This window comes from Nuphar pumila, chromosome 6 (genome assembly GCF_984573655.1).
Source record: "Nuphar pumila chromosome 6, dmNupPumi1.hap1.1, whole genome shotgun sequence".
Lineage (NCBI taxonomy): Eukaryota > Viridiplantae > Streptophyta > Magnoliopsida > Nymphaeales > Nymphaeaceae > Nuphar > Nuphar pumila.
The window spans coordinates 125,452,067-125,476,892 of record NC_143254.1 but is presented as its reverse complement, the minus strand read 5'-3'; the positions used below and the strand labels follow the sequence as shown (position 1 = coordinate 125,476,892).

At 35.6% G+C, this 24,826-nt stretch overlaps 1 protein-coding gene across 5 annotated transcripts in view; it reads left to right on the top strand.

The window, feature by feature from the left end:
- LOC149836076 (serine/threonine-protein kinase BLUS1-like) overlaps positions 1–24,826 on the top strand; it is a 96,300-nt gene that overhangs the window by 60,777 nt on the left and 10,697 nt on the right. For 3 of the 5 annotated variants that reach the window (XM_090008978.1, XM_090008973.1, XM_090008974.1), the window contains 7 exons: positions 1,680–1,819; positions 1,966–2,060; positions 2,134–2,172; positions 2,249–2,323; positions 15,621–15,716; positions 15,835–15,886; positions 15,963–16,006. In XM_090008978.1, coding sequence (XP_089865104.1) covers positions 1,680–1,819; positions 1,966–2,060; positions 2,134–2,172; positions 2,249–2,323; positions 15,621–15,716; positions 15,835–15,886; positions 15,963–16,006 — 541 coding nt within the window. The remainder of the gene's footprint in view (positions 1–1,679; positions 1,820–1,965; positions 2,061–2,133; positions 2,173–2,248; positions 2,324–15,620; positions 15,717–15,834; positions 15,887–15,962; positions 16,007–24,826) is intronic. The other 2 variants (XM_090008975.1, XM_090008976.1) reach the window with 2 other exon arrangements.

Here is a 24,826-nt window from a genome sequence, read left to right as displayed (position 1 = left end):
GGTTCGTAATTGAAGGCGCTTTGGATCTTTACAACTGAAACATCAATGCCACAACATAGACTCATCCAAAGTTGTTGCTTCCAAACCACCTTCAAACTTTTGATAACTCAAATCCAATTAGTCTATATAATACAAATCCCCTCTCCTATGGTCAATCTCGATCCTCCTTGAAAGCTAAACCTGCAAAACACAATCTATAGGAGAAAAGATTACATTACAGTTATGCTTAGTGATTTGACTAACAAAAATAAGGTTCATAGCTAAAGAAGGGACATGAAAAACTTGAGAGATCCAAGTTTCTACCAAGACAAGAGGTGGAGTGATAGATCCTACATCGGAAACTCACACAATGGAGCCATTTGCAGTGCGAAATGAGCCACTGCAAGGGCGATAGTTAAAATAGACTCTTGTGGAGTCATATGACATGATGCACCTTGACCTGTTAACCAACCTGAGAAAGTACTCAAGAACCATCAGTCCAAAGAGGTAGATGAAAAAGAAAAGAAAGAAGTTGAACCGTCAATCTGAAAAAGAAACTGCTTAACAGTATTTGACTTGGTAGCAAGCAAAGGATCTGAAAAGCTCCCTTCATAAAGAATACAATGCATACTTGCTATAGAAGATAAAGTATCCTTAAGCTTTTCAGCCTCTCCAACACATGGAACTACAATGGCTCCATATTTCTTCATGTGACTAAGCCTTTTACAATAATAACATATGAGGCTCATGTCACTTTTGAATCCTTCAAAACTACCTCCTCTAAGTGAATTCGACCTTGCATCTGTCTGCCTCTCCCATTCTTCAAGATTTGTATAGTAATTCATATCACCCTTCTCCATAATTCACCAATCCAAACTACAATTCAAAGTCCTGCAGAAAACAACAAATACAACAAAACAAGGACCAAATCATGTTGTATGTAATGCTTGTATAGCAAGAAAACACCAAAAGACTGTTGCACCCAAGAAACTGCTTAAATTTATTTTTTAATATTACTTTAATGGTTTTAACACGTGTCATGTTCTGATTGACATGGAATATTTTTTAATTATTTTTTAGCCGATTGATAACGATTCACTTGAGAATCGATATAGGCTGATTCACCTGAATCGTTGGCCAAACGATTTGATAGCCTGCATGATTTTGACAACAGTGCTTCAGCAAGCCCTGGATCTCCTTCACGCATGGGCCACGGGGGACCATGCACATGAATGAACTAGGCAAACCAACAAGACAAAAATAGTTGACTCTATAACAAACCATGAAAAAAATACGAGCTTGCCCCTATAAATAATGATATATACATAAGGGGTTAGCACACAAAATGGTAAAGCATATGACAATTCTCAACTTGTTCCTCATATTTCATGTGATTTTTGCTGATGATGGTATATTACTGATTGGACTTCTGTAATTTAGTTTGATGGATTTTATTGTTAAGGTTTTCTTTTTGAAGAACGATTTTATGGTTAAGGTTAATGAAGCAGAAACGTTGCAAATGTCTAATATGACTTGCATCAGTAGTCTTGGGTAAGGGAGGATTGGGGGGCTAAGCTAAAGGCTAAGATTAACATCGTTTATGAATCAGCTTTTATACCTTAGATATTATTGTATTTTGTGATTTGAAATGCTTGGCAAAGCTGAATCATGTGAACTTAAAGTTGTGTTTCTGATGACAGGGTTGAAGTCAGCAGTCAGTCAACACCAGAGAAAGTATCTAAGCGTGATGCTCGTAAAGAATCCAGTCTTAGTGGACCTCTGATGCTCCCAAAGCGAGCTTCCATGAATAGCTTATCAGCTCCCATTAGAACATCAGGAGGTCAATGATTCCACTGATTCTGGAATTCTAACATCCAGTTTCATGTATCTTCACCAACATTTTGATGAGTCATGGACATTGTTGAAGGTTTTACACTCCTTAATCTTCATATTGGTTATTTATGTTTTGCTTTTCTTCTTGTGTAGGATATAGAGATCCATTGGAGGATAAGTCAAAGGCAAATGTAGTGCAAATAAAAGGTCGGTTTTCAGTGACATCTGAAAGTGTAGATGTTGTAAAGGTATTGCTCTCATCTTTTGATCTTTTTTCTTTTCAATTAAAGCATCATTATTGAATAGGTGCTTCCGCTGTAGGATATTCCATTATGTACAGCATCACGAAGATCATCTCAGGTCAGCAGTCACTTTTAGTAGTTACAAGGGAAACAATTTTTGCTGAACTAGACTAGCTTTATGTTTCACATTCTAGTGTTTTGATCCTCAGGAATCTCAACTAAGAAAATCTGCTAGTGTTGGTGATTGGCAATTCGATGCTAAACCAATGGTGTGTACTACCTTCCACTTTTCGTTCGTTCAATGAATCTTTTTTATGGAACTTGTTTATAGGACTACAAAATGAATAATCTGTTCTACGCTTCTACTGATTCTTTAATTGAAAGTTAAATATCTGCTTTTCTGTTTCTGGTTCTCCATATAGCTTACACACCCGGCTCCTCTGTCATACTATTTTCTTTTTCTGGAAATATTGGGTGCATTATTATGAGTCATGAGAATTTTAGTCATTCTGTTGAAAAATCATAGACATAGTAATACCATAGTTTGTACTATAATGGTTGAAGTTGAAAATACTGTGCAGTGGACCACTGAATGACTTAATGACTTAGAACTGATTTTCATGCTGCCAAAACATGAAAAATCGTTGCAATTTTATGTAATGCTGGAGGTTATACATTTATAATGAAATGTAGCGTTTAAAATAATCTGCAGAATATAAAGATCATGTGCATTTTGGCTTTTATGGGATTGTCTCATTAAGTCATTTTTGTTAGTTGTATCTGATTGCTTGTGCAAGTTAGCATGTTCTGTCCCTTCTTTTTCTCTCTTGGTTCTACACAGATGAGCTTCTTTAGTTCTTTATTTCAGTGAATGTTGATTATCGTCCTATATTGCATGAATTCAAATTGATACTTTTTCTGGTTAAGGAGCACAATCAGTTTCTCCTTTCTGATGAAGATATGTTGATCCTAGTTTTCCTCTTTTTTAGGACAATTATTCTATAGGTGGGGCTCGTCTGGGCATAATATAATCTTTCAAACCTGGGGACAGCATCTGACTTAAAGCTCTTTCATACAGATATTTACATGTATGCATGTACATCCTTACATGCATACATGTATATCTATGTAATACAGACTCTTCTAACAGGGCACCACACCCGCGTCGCACCCACATGCACTCGCACCCATGTGGGTGCGACACTTGGATATGGCTTCCTTTGTGTCAGGTGAAGTCAATCACACTGAGGTCCATTTCTGTCCAAAAGTAGATTCAGTTAACCCTAACCAAGTCCAGTTTTATCTATAGTATATATATAAATACATAAATGCACACACATACACAGTGGTAACTTAAAACTTATATATATATATATATATATATATATATATATATATATATATATATACACACACACACACTCCCGGCACCCCCACACCCATGTTTTTTTAAAGTGCTGCATCACCGCATCCACACTCGTATCCGCACCCGCGCCTATGTGACAGATGTATATGTATTTATGTATGCATGTGCATGTGTACGTTATATACCAATGAATAGGTCAACAACCAAAATGGACATGTTAAAAAGTTATAGCTGCAAGTTAATGTTTATTAAATAAAACTGCCATAGCTATGTCATAATGACATGCCATTTAGAGTGCATGTCATGAGTGGTGCGAGCTGGGACACACTATGACATGCTAACACACTCAGACACATGTGGATATTATTTTAATATTTTATTTTAAATAATGTTAAGTAATATTCCAATAAAATATATTACTAGAATATCAAAACCATTTTTTATTAAAAATTAAAAAATTGTGTCCTGTCGTAGTTTTTTAAAACTTCTGAACTCATTTGTTTAACTCAAGTTGTGTATCTGGTTATGTTTGTATCCTTGTGTCATGGAGCTATAGCTATGTGACATGGATACTCCATTTTACCCTCCCTATCCTGTTCCCTTGTATGTAGTTTTATTGAAAGCTTCATAAAAATGACCATGCCCCCATATCTGCAGCAGTATCCATGTGATAGTTCTATAGATTTGTTAGATAGAAGTTTCATATTCAGACAGGTTTTCAAATAAATTCAAAATTCAATCGAAATACTACAGTAGAAAAATCAGGTTTCTTATTTAAATAATTTTATCCAGCATATGTTTTCTAGTAAATGAGCAATGATGAACACATCTACAAGTTCATATCAAGGAAAAAAACACCTATAACTTTATATATATAGGAGTATGGTCCACCCATCCTCTCCTTCAAAATCTGTATTGTTAGATATGTTTTATTGGCAAATCTGACCATATAGATGTGATCTCCATGGTTGAACACATATGAATAGACTCTTGGATCAAACTTTTTTGATGTGTAGATAGGATTTTACAAGGATAAAAAAATCAACGGTTCTGAAATTTCAGTAATTTTCTATGTTATAAAATCTTACCTACACATAAAAAAAGTTTGATCCGACTCGAATCATATGTTTTCAACCATGGAGAACACATCTATACGGTCATATTTGCCAAAAAACAGATCTCACATACAAATTTTGAAAGGGGAGGACAAGGGGTGGACCATCTCCCCCCTCTCTCCCTCTCCACACACACACACACACGTACACACTATTGCATGTGTTGTAAAATTACAAAAAAGAAAAGCCCACAAGGGCTCTGCTCATCTGGTAGAGGCAACTTGTGAATATCACCAAGTTGATGGAACGTCACAAGTTTGAAACCCACGGGTGCCGTCTCTTGCCACAAGGTCGTAGCTGAGTGTATGCCTTGGTGGGCAAGGGGGACCTCATGGGTTTAACCAACTATAGGCCAGCCATTGTGCGGTCCATGATTGGGGTTTTTTCCTAAAAAAAAACAAAAAAGCAAAAAAATGTTCAGTGTACTAAGGAATTGTCAAACTTGTTAATTGTCTATGAGCTGTGCATATTGGTAAATCCATCTGCTCACATGTGTGTGTGCAGGCACACACATAGAGATAGAAGATATGCACGATATGAATGCAGATAGGAGTATGAAGACTATGAAGACCACACACACAGACGCTGCCCATGGAAAAGGAGAAGTGAGGAGTGTAATGATGCTTTTGAGGGACAATGTTGACCATGAATTTTAAGCAAGAGTGAATGACTATTACAAAGTTCAGTGGTATTTTAAAAAACTAGGCCTTCGCCAAATATGTCCAAACCATCGTAAACGATTCTCTCTCATCTTATTTTCAATGGGTGCAACGCCTACCTTCTTACGTATCTCCTCGTTCTGAATCTTATCTTTTATTGTATTTCCACGCATCCATCTAAGCATACGCATCTCAGCTACACTCATTTTTTGAATATGATGTCTCTTGGCAGCCCAACATTCCGTACCATATAGTAAAGCAGGCCTAATAGTCGTCCTATAAAACTTTACCTTCAACTGCAATGGCATTCTACGATCGCACAACACTCCAGTTGCACTTTTCCATTTCATCCACCCAACCTTTATCCTATGATTTACATCTCCATCAATTTCTCCATACTTTTGAATGATAGATCCCAAATATTTGAAACAATCATCCATCGGTATTTCTTGCTCACCAAGCTTCACTACACTCCCATCACTACTTTGTTGCTTACTAAACCGACATTCCATATATTTTGTCTTACTGTTACTCAACTTAAAACCTCTTGCTTCCAATGTCTATCTCCATAATTCTAACTTGGCATTAACCCCAGCTCTAGACTCATCAATCAAAACAATATCATCAGCAAACAACATACACCATGACACATTTTCTTGAATTGATCTCGTAAGCTCATCCATCACTATAGCAAATAGGAAATGGCTTAAAGCAGATCCTTGATGTAACCCAACCGTTATAGGAAAATTGGTTGTCACCCCTCCACAAGTGCGGACATTGGTTACTACTCCTTCATACATATCCTTAATTATACTAATGTACTTGAGAGAAACACCTTTCTTCATCATTGTCCACCAGAGAACGTCCCTAGGTACTCTATCGTATGCCTTCTCCAAATCAATAAAAACCATATGCAAATCTTTGTTCCTCTCTCTATTTCTCTTAATAAGTTGTCTAAGAAGATGTATAGATTTCATAGTTGATCTTCCAGGCATAAAACCAAATTGATTCTCTGATATCATAACAACCTTCCTCAACCTAGACTCAATCACCCTCTCCCAAAGTTTCATAGTATGACTCATGAATTTTATACTACGATAGTTTGTGCAATCTTGTATATCACCCTTATTCTTATATAGAGGCACCAAAGTACTCTTCCTCCACTCATTAGGCATCTTATTTGTTCGTCAAATCTTGTTAAAAAGATTTTTCAACCATTCTAAACCTTTCTCTCCCAAGCATTTTCAAGCCTCGATAGGTATACCATCTGGGCCAACTGCCCTTCTTGATTTCATTTTCTTCAAAGCCTCTGCAATTTCTTTCTTTTGAATCTTGCGCATGAAGTCATGATTCATCTCATGAAAAGGAATGGACAAGTCTCCAAGATCCTGAGCATGACTTCCATTAAATAGCTTTTCAAAATAATCTTTCCATCTCTCCTTAATCTCCTCATCTTTGATTAAAACCCTTTGTGTTTCATCTTTGATACATCTAACCATACCCAGATCACTCGATTTCCTATCTCTCATCTTTGCAAGCCTATAAATATCCTTCTCGCCCTCTTTGGTATCCAACTTGTCATAAACTTCCTTATATACCTTATCCCTCGCGTTTCGAACTACTTTTTTAGCTTCCTTCTTTGCTATCATATACTTCTCCAAATTCTCATTATCACGACTCTTAGATTTCTATAACACTCTCTTTTAACCTTAATAGCTAATTTGACATCCTCGTTCCACCATGATGTATCCTTACCTAGCGGTGCACCGCCTTTAGACTCACCCAATACCTCCTTAGCGACCTTTCTCATGCCACCCGCTATCTTATTCCACATTGATTTTGAATCCTCCTCGAGACACCAATTAGCTTCCTTAACTACCTGCTATACAAACATTCCCTGTTTAGCTCCTTTCAGTGCCCACCACTTAATTCTAGGATCTATCCTATGTCTATCCTTTTTGCGGCATTGTCTAATTCTAAGATCTAAAATTAAGACTCTATGTTGTGTAGCTACACTTTCTCCCGGTATAACCTTACAATCAATGCAACAACCCTTATCTCTCTTTCTAAGTAGGAAAAAATCTATCTGACTCGTATTAACCCCACTTTTAAATGTAACTAGGTGAGACTCCCTCTTCCTAAACCAAGTGTTTGCTAAGATCATATCATAGGACAAACCAAAATCTAAAATCCTTTCTCCACTTTCGTTTCATATAAACAATTTTGCAATAATATTCCAAAGGCTTAGGTAAACATTTTAAATAAAGATATAACTCATTAATTATACTCAGAGTTACCAAAAGATTCTTAGGTAGGTGAGAAGATCGCTTCTCGGAAACTCGCTTCGGAAGCGCAATACTCCTTGCTTCTGAAACTTCATGGGAAGCTCGATTCCCCCACGCTTCTTCTATGCTTCTCATACACATGATCTATGCATACTATATACTTTTCTCACATTTCTTTTCATTTTTTCATGTGTTTTCTCTCACGCTTTCACTCACTTTTCATGTACTTTCTTTAAATTGGTAACCATTATTGTTAGATTTTAACAAAAATTTAACTCTTTTACAGTAAAATCATAAAATATAAGAATGATCAATTTTATTTTAGTTTTTATTTGTTTCTTGTTTGATTCCATATTCCTTCGTTTTTTATTCATATTTCGCTTTTAAATTGAAACTTCTCTTCCCGCTTTGTATAAATTTTAAAATGCCTTGCTTCTCGCTTCCGCTTCCCGTATCGTTTCCCGCTTCTGCTTCCTAGTTTGGCAACCTTGATTATACTAACCAAAACACGTGTATATTAAATATACAAAAAGAGGAAGAATTGATTAAATTTATACAAAAAAATGCAAGATAACCATCATTATATATTCAACATGCAATTAAAGCATATTTAATGCACATAATAATGCATGATAACCTATTAGGGTTCACGTACAAGAGGCAAAAGAGTCACTCACACAACCCAAATATGGGTTCAAGCACGAAAGCCATTAAGGACTAAGAGGACACACATAATAATAATTTTATTAAGGAGAGAATGCACATAAAGTGCATATAAAATTTTCATGGGATAACCATTTTTCATACAAGGACAAACATGCAACGAAAAAGATTAGGAAATACATGAAGAGATTTTAAAAATCTCATATACTATAAATCATTTCAAGAGAACTGATATTTGCAAATCTCAACAATAGTTTGCTCACGACAATCCATCACCTCTTTGGCCTCCAACTCAACATCATCAAAATTCAAGTGTATTAGCGCATAGGATAAGAGATCAAACACAAATGTCAGCAATAGCCATACCAGTGACCATGTACCAACAATACCGGCTATCTAAACTAACAATAAATACTAGTTACAATCATAAGAGGTGCACATCCCTCACCTCACAAATGGTTGTAAAACCATAATCAATACTATCAGCTACAACAGGTGCACATAACTCACCACAACCATGGTTGTAAATACTGATAAAACAAAATCTCTTATCCAACAAAAAAAGTCAATCAAATAAGATAGAAGAGTGGAGAAACAAGATAGGCAAAAATACTGTAATGAAATTAAACTGATGTCAATAAGCATGAAGATTCGAAAACAATATTTAAAACATGGTAAAAGCAATAAATTTTGCAATATTATGAGATTTAATCCATAATGACCAATATGATCACAAGCAAATAACAATTAAGCCATCACTAACAAAGATCGATACGAGCATCCAATAAACAACAAAGGCCAAAAAAGCAATTGAGTGATACAACTCACTCATAGAACCAGAGGTCAATCAACTGTCAGTCAGAGCCAAAACTAGTGTCAATACGACACTCATAAACTTGACAATCTATATTGACAAGAATATAGAGGTGCACACGTAACTCACCCCAACAACTAACTCTGGCTCCACAACACCAAGGTGCAAAAAAAAGCAATTGAGTGATACAACTCACTCATAGAACCAAAGGTCAATCAACTGTCAGTTAAAGCCAAAACAAGTGCCAATACGACACTCACTGACAAAATGATTGATGTACACACATAACTCACCCCAACAACTAACTCTGGCTTCACAACATTGAGGTGCGCAAAACTCATATCTAAAAGACCGAATAATAATAATGGATATATCAAATAGAAAAGTGATGGACTAAACTATAGCCAAAAGACGGCAACAAGAAAGATATTAAAAAACACTTTCAAAAGGAGCCAATACATCAATCATATGACAATATGCAAACAAGTCACTAAAAACCTTATGAGGCCGCATATAAGACACACAATAATATGCATCAAAAATTCAAAAAACATAAAGCCTTATAAGGAATGCAATGAGATGGTAATTCAAGAGAGAAATAGCCAATAGTGAAATAATCAAAATGCCACCAAGGCAAGAACATACAATACTTAAAATATTAATTTTATTAATTCTCACAAATCTACATTTAAGACCACTAAGGGCACAAACACGTCTACAAGGCAAGAAAACATAAACCACTAAGGGTGAGAAAGCACATTTAAAAAAATATATTATTTCATTAAGCTCACAATAATGCACAAAGACTGCATAAAGAAAGACATTATAATATCCAAAGAACAATATGATCCAATAGATCTAATGCATGTGAAGAATCAAGGTGCCTTCGATCATAAGTAAAAAGTCCACCTAAAACCCAAAGTGGACAAGCACAAAAGTGATCACTATTGATACACTCACAAGACCCTCAAATGGGATACACGCAAAGAAGGCTTAAATAAAATAATATTTTATTGATCACTCAAATCATGCATGAAGCATTATGCTTAATATCTCATGTGATGTAAAAACATGTAAGATAATGTTTACTAAAGAGCCATAAAGCCAAGGAATAATGCAATCACAAGGCACAAATGCCACTAAGGTCTTCAAAGAGAACCCTCACAAAAACCTTTACAATAAATATTTTTATTAATAATTATGATGCACTAAGCATGTAAGACACAAATCATTCAAGTGCAATGAGTGCACTCTGAGGCAAGAACACAAGCCATAAATGAGCGCAATAAGAGAGCACACAATAACATAAATATTTTTTAGATATTTTTTAAAATAAATCCAACAATAAATTTGAAAAGCATTTAAAGGTTTGGCTTTAAAAAATAACAAATAATTTTTTAAAGATAAGAAAAACGAGTGTTTTCTCATGCATAATACATGAGATAGACAATTCAAAAAATAATCATATATATAAAGATTTAAAATATATACCGGGCCAAGATCTCTCTTGAATCCAAGTCATACATTGATTGCGATTCCTTCACAAAGCACGAACTCGAGCCAAAGAGTCCCAAGACCCAAAGAGACAAAATACCAAGAAAATTTTCTTGGCTCATATACCATGTAATGAAATCAACCAGAAAGCAACCCATAATGTGGGTAGGCACATGAACAAGTCCTACAAGGAACAATACAACTGTCAAAGGCAATAAAAAAACACCTAAGTGCATACATTGGCTACAAAGAGCATAAATATGCACAAGCACAAGTCCACAAAAGGACAATACACAAGCCAATCAATGGCAAATACAAGATATCATAATAGGGACCAAAGAGCATAAACAAAAGAATACAAAAAACATAAAAAAATAATAATCTTTATTGAGATAGAATGCTTAGGAAAGCATTACATCTAATGGGGCAAGGGGTCCCTACTTATATACAATAAAGAGGGCCAAGATGACCCATATAGTTGTTGGGAAAGGCTCCAACAACTAGAAATATAGCTGTTAGAACAGCTATACTCATTAAAAGACAAAACTTAATATAGTTGTTGGAGATTCCCAACAGCTATATTAACTAAAAGACAACTGCCCTTTACAAAAGTGTAAGGGACAAAATAAAAAAGAGGTCAGTTCTGCCCCTAAAGGTCTGAGCCTATTACATGTGCAGAATTACCATTTTCCCTTAATGGACAGAGCCTATTACATGTACAAAATTACCATAATACCCTTAAAGGGTATTTCCTATTACAAAGGGAAAAACAATTTAAAATTATATAATATATACATATACACTCATATACGAATATATACACTTATATATGAATATATATACACTCATATATATATATACATTTTAACAAAGTATGTAGAAATATTTAGCATAAAAGAGTTCAAATATAAAATAAGATCTAAGTCACAGGGACTCGGCAAAGCAAGTGCCGCACCAGCGATGCGGGTGCACGTGTGGGTGCGGCACCGGGTGCGGTCAACACGACCCTGGGTGCGGTCAACACGACCCTGGGTACGGTCAACGCACCCAGGGTCATTTTTTATCCACGTTTCGGACGTTAAAAAAAATGATGAAAAGGAGGATTAGGGCAAAAAAAACTGAGCCCCCACCCTGCTCCCTTTGATTTCAGGGGAGGGGCCGAGCCCCCCCCCCCCTCTCGCTCTCTTGTTGGGTCAGCAGGGGAGGGATGAGCCCCCCCCTGCTCCCTTTGTTTTCGGCAGGGGAGGGGCCGAGCCCCTCCTCTCACTCGGCAGGGGAGGGACTGAGCCCCCCCTGCTCCCTCTATTTTCGGCAGGGGAGGGGTCGAGCCCCCGTCCCTGCTCCCTCTTATTTCAGGGGAGGAGCTGAGTCCCTCCCTGTTTTTGGCAGGGGAGGGGCAGATCCCCCCTCCTTGCTCCTGATTTTATTTTATATATATATATATATATATTATATTTTTATATCAAGATAATGTCTGTATAATTGATTTGAAATTTTGAATGTATTTTTTTTTTGTGTTTTCAAGATAAAAATGACGGATAAAGGGAAAAGACTTGCATCATCCTCATCCCAATATGTGAGTTCTGCTGCTAGTTTTGTTGATAGTTGTAGTGAGATTGATGATGTGGGGCCACTATGGGTACATGTAGATAAACTTGCAAAAACTGGAGAAGGAGGTGGTGGAAACAAGAGATTTCGATGCAAGCTCTGCGAAAGAAATTTTGTTGGGTTTTACACAAAAGTGAAGACTCATTTGTTGAAGATACCAGGACATGGCATTTCAGGATGCAGAAAAGTTGATGAGGCAATGAGAAAACAATACAAGAAAATACAAGAAGAATATGAGAAGAGAAAGACGATGACTGATTCTTGTGCAGTTAGTGTGCCATTTGCAAGCCACAAAAAATATGCTGAAAAAAAAAAGAAAAGTCAATGTAGGAGGTAGATGAACGATACACGCAACATTCTATAGATATGGAAGAGAAGAATTGGATAAAAAAGTTGGGAGGTATTTCTATTCTAGTTCACTCCCATTTAATGCGGCTAGAAATCTTTATTGAAAAAATTTAGTAACATCCTTGGCAAATTGTAATTTAAGTGGCTATGTGCCTCCAAGTTCAGAAAAAATACGAACCACACTTCTTGCAGAAGAGAGGGCAAATGTGAAGAGGTTGCTGGAGATTAAAAAATATTCATGGGAGTAAAATGAAGTTTCTATTGTGTCTGATGGATGGACAAATATTTAAAGGCGTCCACTGATCAATTTCATTGTTTGTTCGCTTAGTGACCCAATATTCTTGAAAGCAGTTGATGCATCTGGGGAATATAAAAATGCAGAGTATTTGAAGGGGTTGTTTATAGAAGTCATAAAAGAAGTGGGTGATTAAAAAGTGATACAAATCATTATAAACAACACTCCAGTTTGTAAAAGTGCAACGTTGAGTTTGGAGAGTGAGTACCTTCATATTTTTTGGACTCCTTGTGTAACACAGCTTAAATCTGACCCTAAAGAGCAACTGCAACCCCAAAGAAGAAGAAAATTCACAAGCATATGCTTTATGTTCATGGATTGAAGATTTAGAAAGAAATGTCAAAATCATTAGAAATTTTGTTGTTAACAACCATCGTGCTAATGCTATATTTAATAGGCATTTTGACCTGAAATTGTTGAAGGTCGTTGAAACACATTTTGCGCCCATCATTGTGATGGTGAAGATGATTAAAAGAGTGAAAAATGTTTTGGTTAACATGGTGACTGATGAAAATTGGACATTCTATCGTGATGATGATGATATCAAGACTCAAGAAATTAAAAAAATCATTCTTGATGATGAGTTTTGAGACAGAGTGGTATACTTTCTTCAATTTACGCAACTTATTTGGGAAATGTTAAGAGAAGTTGATAAGGATGAGCCCATGCTTCACAAAGTTTATGAAATGTGGGATAATATGATTGAAAAAATACAAGTTATAGTTTTCAAGCATAAAGAAAAAAATCCTGCATTGGATGATTCAGAATTTTTTAATCATATTCATTCAATTTTAGTCAAAAGATGGGATAAGAGCAACACTCCTTTGCATTGCATGACACATTCTCTTAATCCAAAATATTATGCAAATAAGTGACGGGCTGGTGGTATTGGTCGTGTCTCTCCAAATTTAGACCCAGAGCTATCAAGACAGAAATATATGTATGACAAAACTTTTTTCAGAAGCATGTCTTCTACATCAAGTCACACAAGAGTTTGGAAAATTTTCATCTTCGAGATTATATAGACCGACATTATTCGCGAGAGAAAAAGATAATATAGATCCTATCATATGGTGGTCAACATTTGGATCAGAAACACCTTTTTTCAAACGTCTTGCATTAAGATTGCTATCGCAGTCTGCTAGTTCATCTTGTTGTGAAAGAAATTGGAGCACATATTCTCAAATCCACAACATGAAGAGAAACAAACTCACTAGCAAGCGTGCAGAGGACTTAGTATATGTCCATTCAAATCTTCGATTACTTTCGCGAAACAATGATGAATACATGTACTAATTTGCTCTCTTAGTTATTTGATTATTTCTTAGTTTTTCATTTAAATATACTTGTATTGTATTTAACATTTTCAAATTGGGTTTGTAACGTAGACAAGGAACATCCAAATTTTGGGATGTAAACCCAGAAGAGTGTGACTTCGAGGGAGAGCATGATTTCAACATAACAAACATGGATTTAGCTGAGCCCACTATTCCTTCTAATGATGCATTTGATGATGAAGAAGAAAATTATTAAGATCCATTACTTCATCAGGATATATACTTTGGTATTAATTGCTTTACTTATTTGATTGATATTTAGGTTGATATATTGCATGCATGATGAATGATATTACGACAATGTTAATTGTTAAAACTTCAAAATTATATATATATATATATACATATATTTACATTTTTGCCCTGCCGCACCCCCGCATCCAAGGTTTTTGAAAGTGCCGCACCCCCGCACCCCCGCACCTGCACCCGCACCCATGTGACATAGAATAAGATCAACCTCACGTATTAATATATGACTAACATACATTGAGTCAAAATGAATCTCTTTCTCTCTCTCTCTCTCTCTCTCTATATATATATATATATATATATATATATATATATATATACTAATTTATTTTGAAATATCATAGGTGTCCATGTGGGGAATTACCATGCATTTACTCATACAATTAAAAAGATCATGTCTTGCAGGGGACGTCTTTTGAACGACACCTTGATTGAAACATACAACGTAAGCATCATATGACTGAAGAAGAATCAGTATAATGAAAAAGCGAAGAAAATTTGCTGGAGAGGAAGTTCATTTTATATATTGGGCGTGCTGGCATCATTTAATTAGGGATTAACCATTCAGTTATTCTGCCAAGTTTACACAAGCTTCAACAGTTGCAGCATGAGTTTCCAAGTGGTTTTGAACGTAATAATGTGTTATATTTAATACAAGTACATAATAACTTATAGGTGTGAAGGTGGGGTATACCATGGTTTGACCGCTTAACACCATTAAAAGGATTATGTTCAGAATTCTGGTCTTAGAAATGCCACCTTGACACTGGAAATGAAGGATATTCACGTGTCCTGGCTGTCTTCTGTATATGTGGAGTTTTTTGTGTGAAATGTGTCATGTGTTTACTACGTATTGAGAGTAATTTGTTTATTTTATTTTTTGAATATACATTTCTGTTTTTGCAGTTTGAAGTATCTTACTGTTTTTGCCATGACCTATATTAATGATTGGCCTCACTTTTTTTTAATGGAGGTGATTTATTACAACTGTGTTAAAGAATAAATGATGTAGCATGAAGTTTTCAAATAGTCTTTTAGATCATAACAAGCTATCTTAGGTGTTTCTGCTAGCCTTCCTCGAGACCATGAACATGTGTGTGTGATTTTTGCATTCTGTAATGGAATCAGCGTCCCTTTTCGTCTTAGATTGATAAGCTTGAACGAGTTCAAGTCAACCGTTATATTGATTGGTATGCGTATCTTGATTCACCAAAGAATCCAGTGCTTATTATTGTTTTCATTTTTCCAATTTTAAGAGCTAGCGAAGCTGCTCAGTTCAACCTTATATTTCTGATGTCTGATCATTTATATTCTTAAACTCTTGTTTCCTCAGCCTGTAACTCCCAAAGAAATTAGTGACATGCCAGGCTCACCTTCTGTTCTGATGACACATCTACAAAATCTTTTCCAGCAAACTTTTGTCCAACAGGCAAAATTTCTACTTTTGGATGATCTTAATATTTCCTTCTTAAATGAAGTTTTGTCCTGTACTTAAAACTTAAGTCTGCTGCTTTATATTTTTTCTTATTTATTCTTTTGACTTTCAGGATCTCATCATGAATCTAATTAATTGCCTGCAGCAAAATGAGTTTGCAGATGGTGAGCATAACTAACCTTGTATGGTCTTATCGTATTCTGTCAGCAGTTCAGTTATCTAATTGTGCTTTCTAACCAGGGAAATTGTCTTCTCAAGTTCCAGCTCTTGGCAGTGATGCACTGGTAGGTAAAACATCTAACGTTCTTATGGTTAGATATTGTTGCAACTAAATTATATCCATGATATTCCAAATTTGTCATCTGACTACTACGAAAATGTGAATCTTATACCAGAGCCTGAACAAAAAGTTGGACATTAAAAACTTTTAGCTTTTTATTCATATGATTCCACCAACTGATTAGAGTGGTAATATTCTCATTTTTCGTTACAAAATGGGACTAACCAGCTTGACTCAGCCATACATGTAACAACCCCAACTCATACCCAAGAAAAAATGCGAAAATGTCTTCTTTTTTTAAACCATTGCAAAAATCTTCTCAGAGACCCGGGGTCTTTATTGTTCCAACTTTCAACACAATTAGAAAACTTGAAGAACCAAAATGCATCTTACACCCATCTTCCAAATCATAGCAAATCAACTTTATTAATTAAGAAATAACAGTTATGAGACAATTGCAAAATATTATAGTGGATAAAAATCAAATGAAAAGTAAAGAGCCACGCTGTCCAAGAGAGTTTGTCAAGCATTCGTATAATCCCCTCGTAGCTCCTCTCATGAACAAGTCACCTCGTTGGGCATCTAAGGCTGCGAAAAACACTAAAAGTAGGGTATCATAAATTCAAAGAATTATGTATACGAATCCATCTAATGAAACAAATAAGCATAAAAAATACAGATAAGATCTATGCATTGATTTAGAGGAATACTATTAGATCAATTCTAATAATTCATTTAAGCAGTAAACATATTCAACGTGCAACAAGATACAATATCATAATATCAATAATATCAATTGTGCATCATAAGTAAGGAAACAAGTAAATATGCATTATCTAATGCATAACATGAAAATGCATGATGTCAGTGCACATGCATGAATAAATTATTATCTTTATCAAGTTCCCTTGTTATATGCATGTCCCTATTAGGATGCACACATTTAAGTTTTTCTTTTTATTACCGTTGTTCGCAAATACACCAAACGGGTAAGAATTCTCGAGGTCAAGTAAGGTTCTCGAGGTAATTTAGCACACAAATTGTATTTTATTACTGGGTTTCAAACTTAGCCCTCGACCGAATCAACCTTTAGAATATTATACCTTCACATCTAATGTCGGGATACCAGAGACCTCCATTGTTAAAATGTAATATATATATATATATATATATATATATATATATATAATAAGAATAATATTCATATTATTATTATATATATTTATGTTTTTTTATTTTTATTTTTTTTCTATTTTCTTTTTAGTTTTTTAGTGTCTAGTTCTAGTTCTGTTAGAACTAGACAACTTTAACTAGTTGAGTTTCACTTGGAACTTAACTAGTAAAGTAACCGTTGGACTAGCTCCTTAAGAGCTCTCCTTTCTCACTTATATATAAAGGGGTGCATCCCCTCTTGTAAACTCATTAAATGCTTCTTAAGCATTTTATCATTTCAATAAAGATTGTTTTTTTTTTTTTTCCATTATACCCTTTTTAAGGGTTATGTTCAAGTGTCTCTTTAGACATTCTCTCTTGCGGATCTAAGTATTTTTGTGGAAGATCCTAACTTTATTTCACTGCACTTCTACAAATGTCACTTTCTTGGTATACCAAAACAATATGTATGTCTACACACCACCTTCAGGTAAAGTGACAGACTCTCCCTAAAACTGTGGTAAGGAGAAAGAACCTCAATATCGGGTTCAGGGGTAGCAACAATGCATACAAAGTTTTTGTATCCTCGTAGTTTCCCAAAACCGCAACTCTAAGAGTCTCATTTTAAAGATGGGATATCTCAGAACTTATATTACATTGTTCTATCTCTTTATCTTTATTAATAGTCATTTCATTAATTTGCAATTCAGTATACCAAATTAGTAACACAAGTTCACATTATTCAAATGCGAGACTCATCACGGGACCACAACCCGCGAAAAACATAGAACAGTGAAATACAGTGAAAAAATATCAATGTGACTTTGTGATGCATTAAAACAAGTAAAAATGGAGCAAACCTAAGCTCAAGGCTCACCAGGCTTAATTTGATCTATTTTGATCATCGATGCATCATATGCAAAATCATAACAATGTGCCATATATGCAATGATGACAACATGCTTCCAAATGCACATTCGTATATGTCAATTTAACATGTGCATGATTTACAACATTCATATGCATTAGTTTACTCCACTATGCCATTTGCATGCTTTCATTTATCACGCAAGCATGAGAACAAACTCTCACATAAACATCCTGTAAACATTCCACATTTGAAGTTTGTGTATGCATGTGATAGCTGAATTTGCACTTAAAATTAAAGCAATCAGGGTGTATCAAGTGGGCATAAAGATAGATCAACCACCTTAGCGAAATCTGGAAACTAGATCACATAACCGAACACATTCTTTTTATGAGTGCATGTGTGCTTGGAGCAGCTTTGAAATAATATATCACTCAAGCATGTCATATCAAGTCAAGGCATGTAAAAAATTCTAATCATAACATGTATTAGAATAAAAATGCATGATCTCAACAAAATCTGGAAATCTACATGCATTTCAATTCAAATTCCAGATTCAAACAACACCCAGTATTAAATACTTTTTTTTTAAACCCACCTGCTCAGCTGGGCCTAAAAAGCCTGACAGACCTGGTAAACAGGCCTACCAGCACCTCTTTGGGTGCTGCCCAGGTCTGGCCAGACTACCATCAGAAATAAAAAAATATATATTTTATTTTATTTTGAAAAGCACCAGCTGACCGGATCGGCTGGGCTCAGCTCTAGTCCAGCTAAGTTTAGTCGGCTGGACCTGGCAGCCAACACACAGGCCCATACCGGGCCTGTGCATGCAGCCAACAACAGCCGAGCACCCTCGGCTGGCTGCCAAGTCAGCTCAGAGAAAAGAAGAATCTGTGTTTTGTTTTTTAAATAAACTGCACCCAGTCGGCTGGGGTTCTGCTCCAACTCAGTCGGCTGGGCCTGGCAGTCACTACACAGGCCCAGCCGAGCCTGTGGGCATTCTGCTAAGGCCTGGCAGCCAGCCGAGTACCACTCGGATGGGCTGCCAGTCAGCCGAGTCCATAAAATTTTATTTATTTATTTATTTTTTATGTTTCAACATGTGTCTGCATGTCTCATTTTATACACAAGTGGTTCAAAAATACCTATTTCAAAAGCGGAATACACATATACAGATTCATTAATACATTCTTTTATGTGCCTTTTTACATTTTCATGAGCATAAACCTTCAAATACCTGTAATATGCATATGCGACAACTGTAAAAGCATGAACATACTATCAACTCCAAAAATATTCAGATTCACCATTTTTTTTATGAAAGCATGAATAGGAATCAACCTACCATGAGCATAAATGCATCTAACAGTCCATAACATGGACCATCCATGAAAATCGATTTTCATCAAAAGTAAGCTTTAAAAAAAACACTTATATAATAAATAAAAATTCTGTTTTAGCATACACAGAAATTTATTCTTTGAAAAGATGAATAAAACAAAAAACTAGTCCATGGAAGAGGATTCATAAATCCTCCTTCATGTGTTTTAGAGTAGACATAAAGATCTACTCTTTTCCCATGGATTATTTATCAAAATCAAGCATGAAAAACCCATCCACATTCAATTTCTCACTTGATTCAAGAGAGGAGACTCGTACATTTACGTAAATCGAAATGAAACAAGAAAAATAATGGTGGAAAAATTGGATTTGTGGAGAAGAAGCCTCCTTCCTCCTCTACCTCTCTTTTCCTCTTCTTCTCTCTCCCTCTCTTCTCTTTTTCTCTTTCTCTTTCTTTCCTTTCCCATTTTTTTTTATCTTAAATAAGACAAAGAGGGGGTGACGCTCCCCCTCCCCTTCTCCATCCCTCTCTAGATGGGCTGGAGAAGGAGAGTTTTCTCTTTTGAGGACTCTCTCTCTTCTCTTTCTAAAATTTTCAAAACTCTCTCATTTTGCCTTTTTTTTTCAAAGTTTCCAATTTTTTAAAAGTCTTTTCTAAAGATTACTTTAGCCTACTTAGGCATGTATAAGGACTCTTTTAAGAAGACCTAATCATCCATATAATTAAAATTCAAAATTGAATAAAATTATTTAATTATTTAGTATTAAATAATTAATGATTATTTAAAATTTTCAAAAATAGCCAAATTAACTTGGTAGACTTCTTAACCTTAATTAATTCCAATTTAAATATTTTAAATGAATTTAAATATAGAAAATTGTTGGGCATGGATTTGGATCTAGATCTGGATCCGAATACAAGATTCAAATCCATGTTCAAAAATCCAAGTGGGTTTTGGATTGGATCAAATCCAGATTAATATGAGTCTTGGGTAGAGTCCAGATTCATATTAATTTGGATTAATTCCATTGGATCCAGTCCGATCTAAATCCATATTTGAATCGATAAACTACTCTTTTTTCAAAAAATGCATTTTTTGAGCCAACCGAAACTCGAATTCAGAAAAGTAACATATCGTTGCGTTCGATATTTCGAGGCACATCCAACGGTATATTACATGAATATAAATTTTGAATTTTGCCTGAAAATAACCTGAATTTCACTTGAATTTTGCTTGAATTTAAAGGTCGAAAATAAAACTCTTTCTTACATTTTAAATGGCTCGTTTAGACTTAGCTGATGAGACCTGGGCCAAGCCCTGACTCGAAAGCATTGATCTAAAATTGAGGTTCAAACGATTTTTCTTCTATACTTAGCCAATTTTTCAACAAAATCATGAAATGATTAAGTGCAAAAATACGTGATATTATAATACATATTTCAATTCCAACCTGGATTGTGATATTTACCACCTAGATCCAATAATATGGATCAGATCAAGTTTGGACCTGGTCAAAACTCCACTTGCATTCCTAAATGACACTATTTTCTTGGTTAATTTTGAGAATATCTCATGCAGTTCATTACCAGTTTGGTAACTTTATAATCATGTGATTGTTATGAAATGACACAATTTCCTATGCACTCCTAAATGGATACCAAGAACCAGAAATACAATGTATTTGAATACATACTCACCGTAGAAGCAACAATGGAGCGCAAGAATTATAAAATAAATATTTTTATTAAGAATGAAATTCAAATAATACAAAATGAAATGCAAAATTATAAACAACCTCACTACAATCAGTCAAACACTCAAAAGCCTAAAAACTACCTATGACTCTCGAACCATACAAGGCACACACATGCCTATTTATAAGGAAAAAGACGAGGGAGAAATAGATTAAAGAGTGGACCACTTCTAGCTGTTGGAGCTAGTCCAATGGCTAGAAATAGTCAACCTTAGTCAACCTAGGTTGACTAATATATATATATATATATATATATATATATATATATATATATACTACATTCATCTTGAGACCCCCCCCCCCAAACTTATAGTGACTTACTGTAAGTTTGAAATTACAAAAGAATAACCCCATTACATAAAGTGTCTTCATAGACTTCATCAAGTTCTTCTGCTTCTTTAAGGAGTGTTCAATCATATGTTCCATTACACGGAGGATCTTCAATATCATCAATTCTTCAAAAACCTATAAATAGAGCTAACAAAACATCCTAACTATACAAATATATATCATAAGAAGATTTCAAAGAATAACTACATTAGTTATATATTATGAAGAGAGGATGGCCAAGCACACAAACATATAATATATAAAAAATATTTAATAAGTCAACAACAAACAACAACAACAACTACGCCTTCATCCCAAAACAATTGGGGTCAGCGATATGAACCAAAAAAGAAATTCATTTTGGGTCTTCCACATGAATCCTTTTCCTCCAATCATTTCTATCCAACGCCATGTCCTCGGTGAGGTTCAAAGCATTCATATCCTTTCCTATCATCTCCATCCAAGTCTTCCTAGGCCTACCCCGACCTCTTTTAACTAATATATTTTCCCATTTCTCCAACCTTCTAACTGGAGCATCATTAGGCCTTCGCCGAATATGTCCAAACCACCGTAAACGATTCTCTCGCATCTTATTTTCAATGGGTGCAACACCTACCTTCTTACGTATCTCTTCGTTCCGAATCTTATCTTTTATTGTATTTCCACACATCCATCTAAGCATCCGCATCTCAGCTACACTCATTTTTTGAATATGATGTCTCTTGGCAGCCCAACATTCCGTACCATATAGTAAAGCGGGTCTAATAGTCGTCCTATAAAACTTTCCCTTCAACCGCAATGGCATTCTACGATCGCACAGCACTCCAGTAGCACTTTTCCATTTCATCCACCCAACCTTTATCCTATGATTTACATCTCCATCAATTTCTCCATACTTTTGAATGATGGATCCCAAATATTTGAAATAATCATTCACCGGTATATCTTGCTCACCAAGCTTCACTACACTCCCATCACTACTTCGTTGCTTACTAAACCGACATTCCATATATTCAGTCTTACTCTTACTCAACTTAAAACCTCTAGCTTCCAATGTCTGTCTCCATAATTCTAACTTAGCATTAACCCCAGCTCTAGACTCATCAATCAAAACAATATCATCAGCAAACATACATCACGGTACATTTTCTTGAATTGATCTCGTAAGCTCATCCATCACTATCGCAAATAGGAAAGGGCTTAAAGCAGATCCTTGATGTAACCCAACCGTTATCGGAAAATTGGTTGACACCCCTCCACAAGTGCGGACATTGGTTACTACTCCTTCATACATATCTTTAATTATACTAATGTACTTGAGAGAAACACCTTTCTTCATCATTGTCCACCAGAGAACGTCCCTAGGTACTCTATCGTATGCCTTCTCTAAATCAATAAAAACCATATGCAAATCTTTGTTCCTCTCTCTATATCTTTCAATAAGTTGTCTAAGAAGATGTATAGCTTCCATAGTTGATCTTCCAGGCATAAAACCAAATTGATTCTCCGATATCATGACAACCTTCCTCAACCTAGACTCAATCACCCTCTCCCAAAGTTTCATAGTATGACTCATGAGTTTTATACCACGATAGTTTGTGCAATCTTGTATATCACCCTTATTCTTATATAAAGGCACCAAAGTACTCTTCCTCCACTCATTAGGCATCTTATTTGTTCGCCAAATCAAGTTAAAAAGATTTGTCAACCATTCTAAACCTTTCTCTCCCAAGCATTTCCAAGCCTCGATAGGTATACCATCTGGGCCAACTGCCCTTCTTGATTTCATTTTCTTCAAAGCCTCTGCAATTTCTTTCTTTTGAATCTTGCGCATGAAGTCACGATTTATCTCATGAAAAGGAATGGAGAAGTCTCCAAGATCTTGAGCATGACTATCATTAAATAGCTTATCAAAATAATCTTTCCATCTCTCCTTAATCTCCTCATCTTTGACTAAAACCCTTTGCGTTTCATCTTTGATACATCTAACCATACCCAAATCCTTCGATTTCCTATCTCTCATCTTTGCAAGCCTATAAATATCCTTCTCGCCTTCTTTGGTATCCAACTTGTCATAAACCTCCTTATATACCTTAGCCCTCGCGTTTCGAACAACTTTTTTAGCTTCCTTCTTTGCTATCATATACTTCTCCAAATTCTCTTTATCACGACTCTTACTTAGATTTCTATAACACTCTCTTTTAACCTTAATAGCTAATTTGACATCCTCATTCCACCATGATGTATCCTTACCTAGTGGTGCACCGCCTTTAGACTCACCCAATACCTCCTTAGCTACCTTTCTCATACCACCCGCTATCTTATTCCACATTGATTCTGAATCCTCCTCGAGACACCAATCAACTTCCTTAACTACCTGCTCTACAAACATTCCTTGTTTAGCTCCTTTCAGTGCCCACCACTTAATTCTAGGATCTATCCTATGTCTATCCCTTTTGCGGCATTGTCTAATTCTAAGATCTAAAATTAAGACTCTATGTTGTGTAGCTACACTTTCTCCTGGTATAACCTTACAATCGATGCAACAACCCCTATCTCTCTTTCTAAGTAGGAAAAAATCTATCTGACTCGTATTAACCCCACTTTTAAATGTTACTAGGTGAGACTCCCTCTTCCTAAACCAGGTGTTTGCTAAGATCATATCATAGGACAAACAAAAATCTAAAATCCTTTCTCCACTTTCATTTCTTTCTCCTATACCATAGCCTCTATGGATATTCTCAAATCCATCCCTACTCATGCCTACATGTCTATTAAGGTCACCGCCGATGAAAAGCTTTTCTCCATAAGATGTCTCTTGTACTACTCCATCTAAATCTTCCCAAAATTGATGCTTAATGGAATCATCTAAACCTACTTGAGGTGCATAAACACTAATAATATTAATAATATCCGTACCTAATACTAATTTAATAAGTAAAATTCTATCACCCTTCCTACGGACCTCAACTACATTATCTATAAACTGACGACTCATAACAATCCCTACTCCATTCCTATTCCTATTTATTCCTGTATACCAAATCTTATATCCCCAAGGTTCTATCACTTTAGCTTTCTCACCTACCCATTTGGTCTCTTGAAGACATAAAATATCAATCTTTCTCCTACACATAACATCTACTAACTCTACCAACTTACCAGTTAAAGACCCTATGTTCCAAGTGGCTAACCTAATTTTATGGTCTTGGACTAACTTCTTTACCCCCACCCGTCCAACAAAGTGAGGGAACCCTTGCCTATTTGACACCACACCCGGGCGCCGGTGTGACGCGTCGCTTCTGGGCGACGACCTAGCAACCCTTGCACATTTATCACTGCCTCCGGGCCTAGAGAGTACAGCGCGTCGCTCAGTAG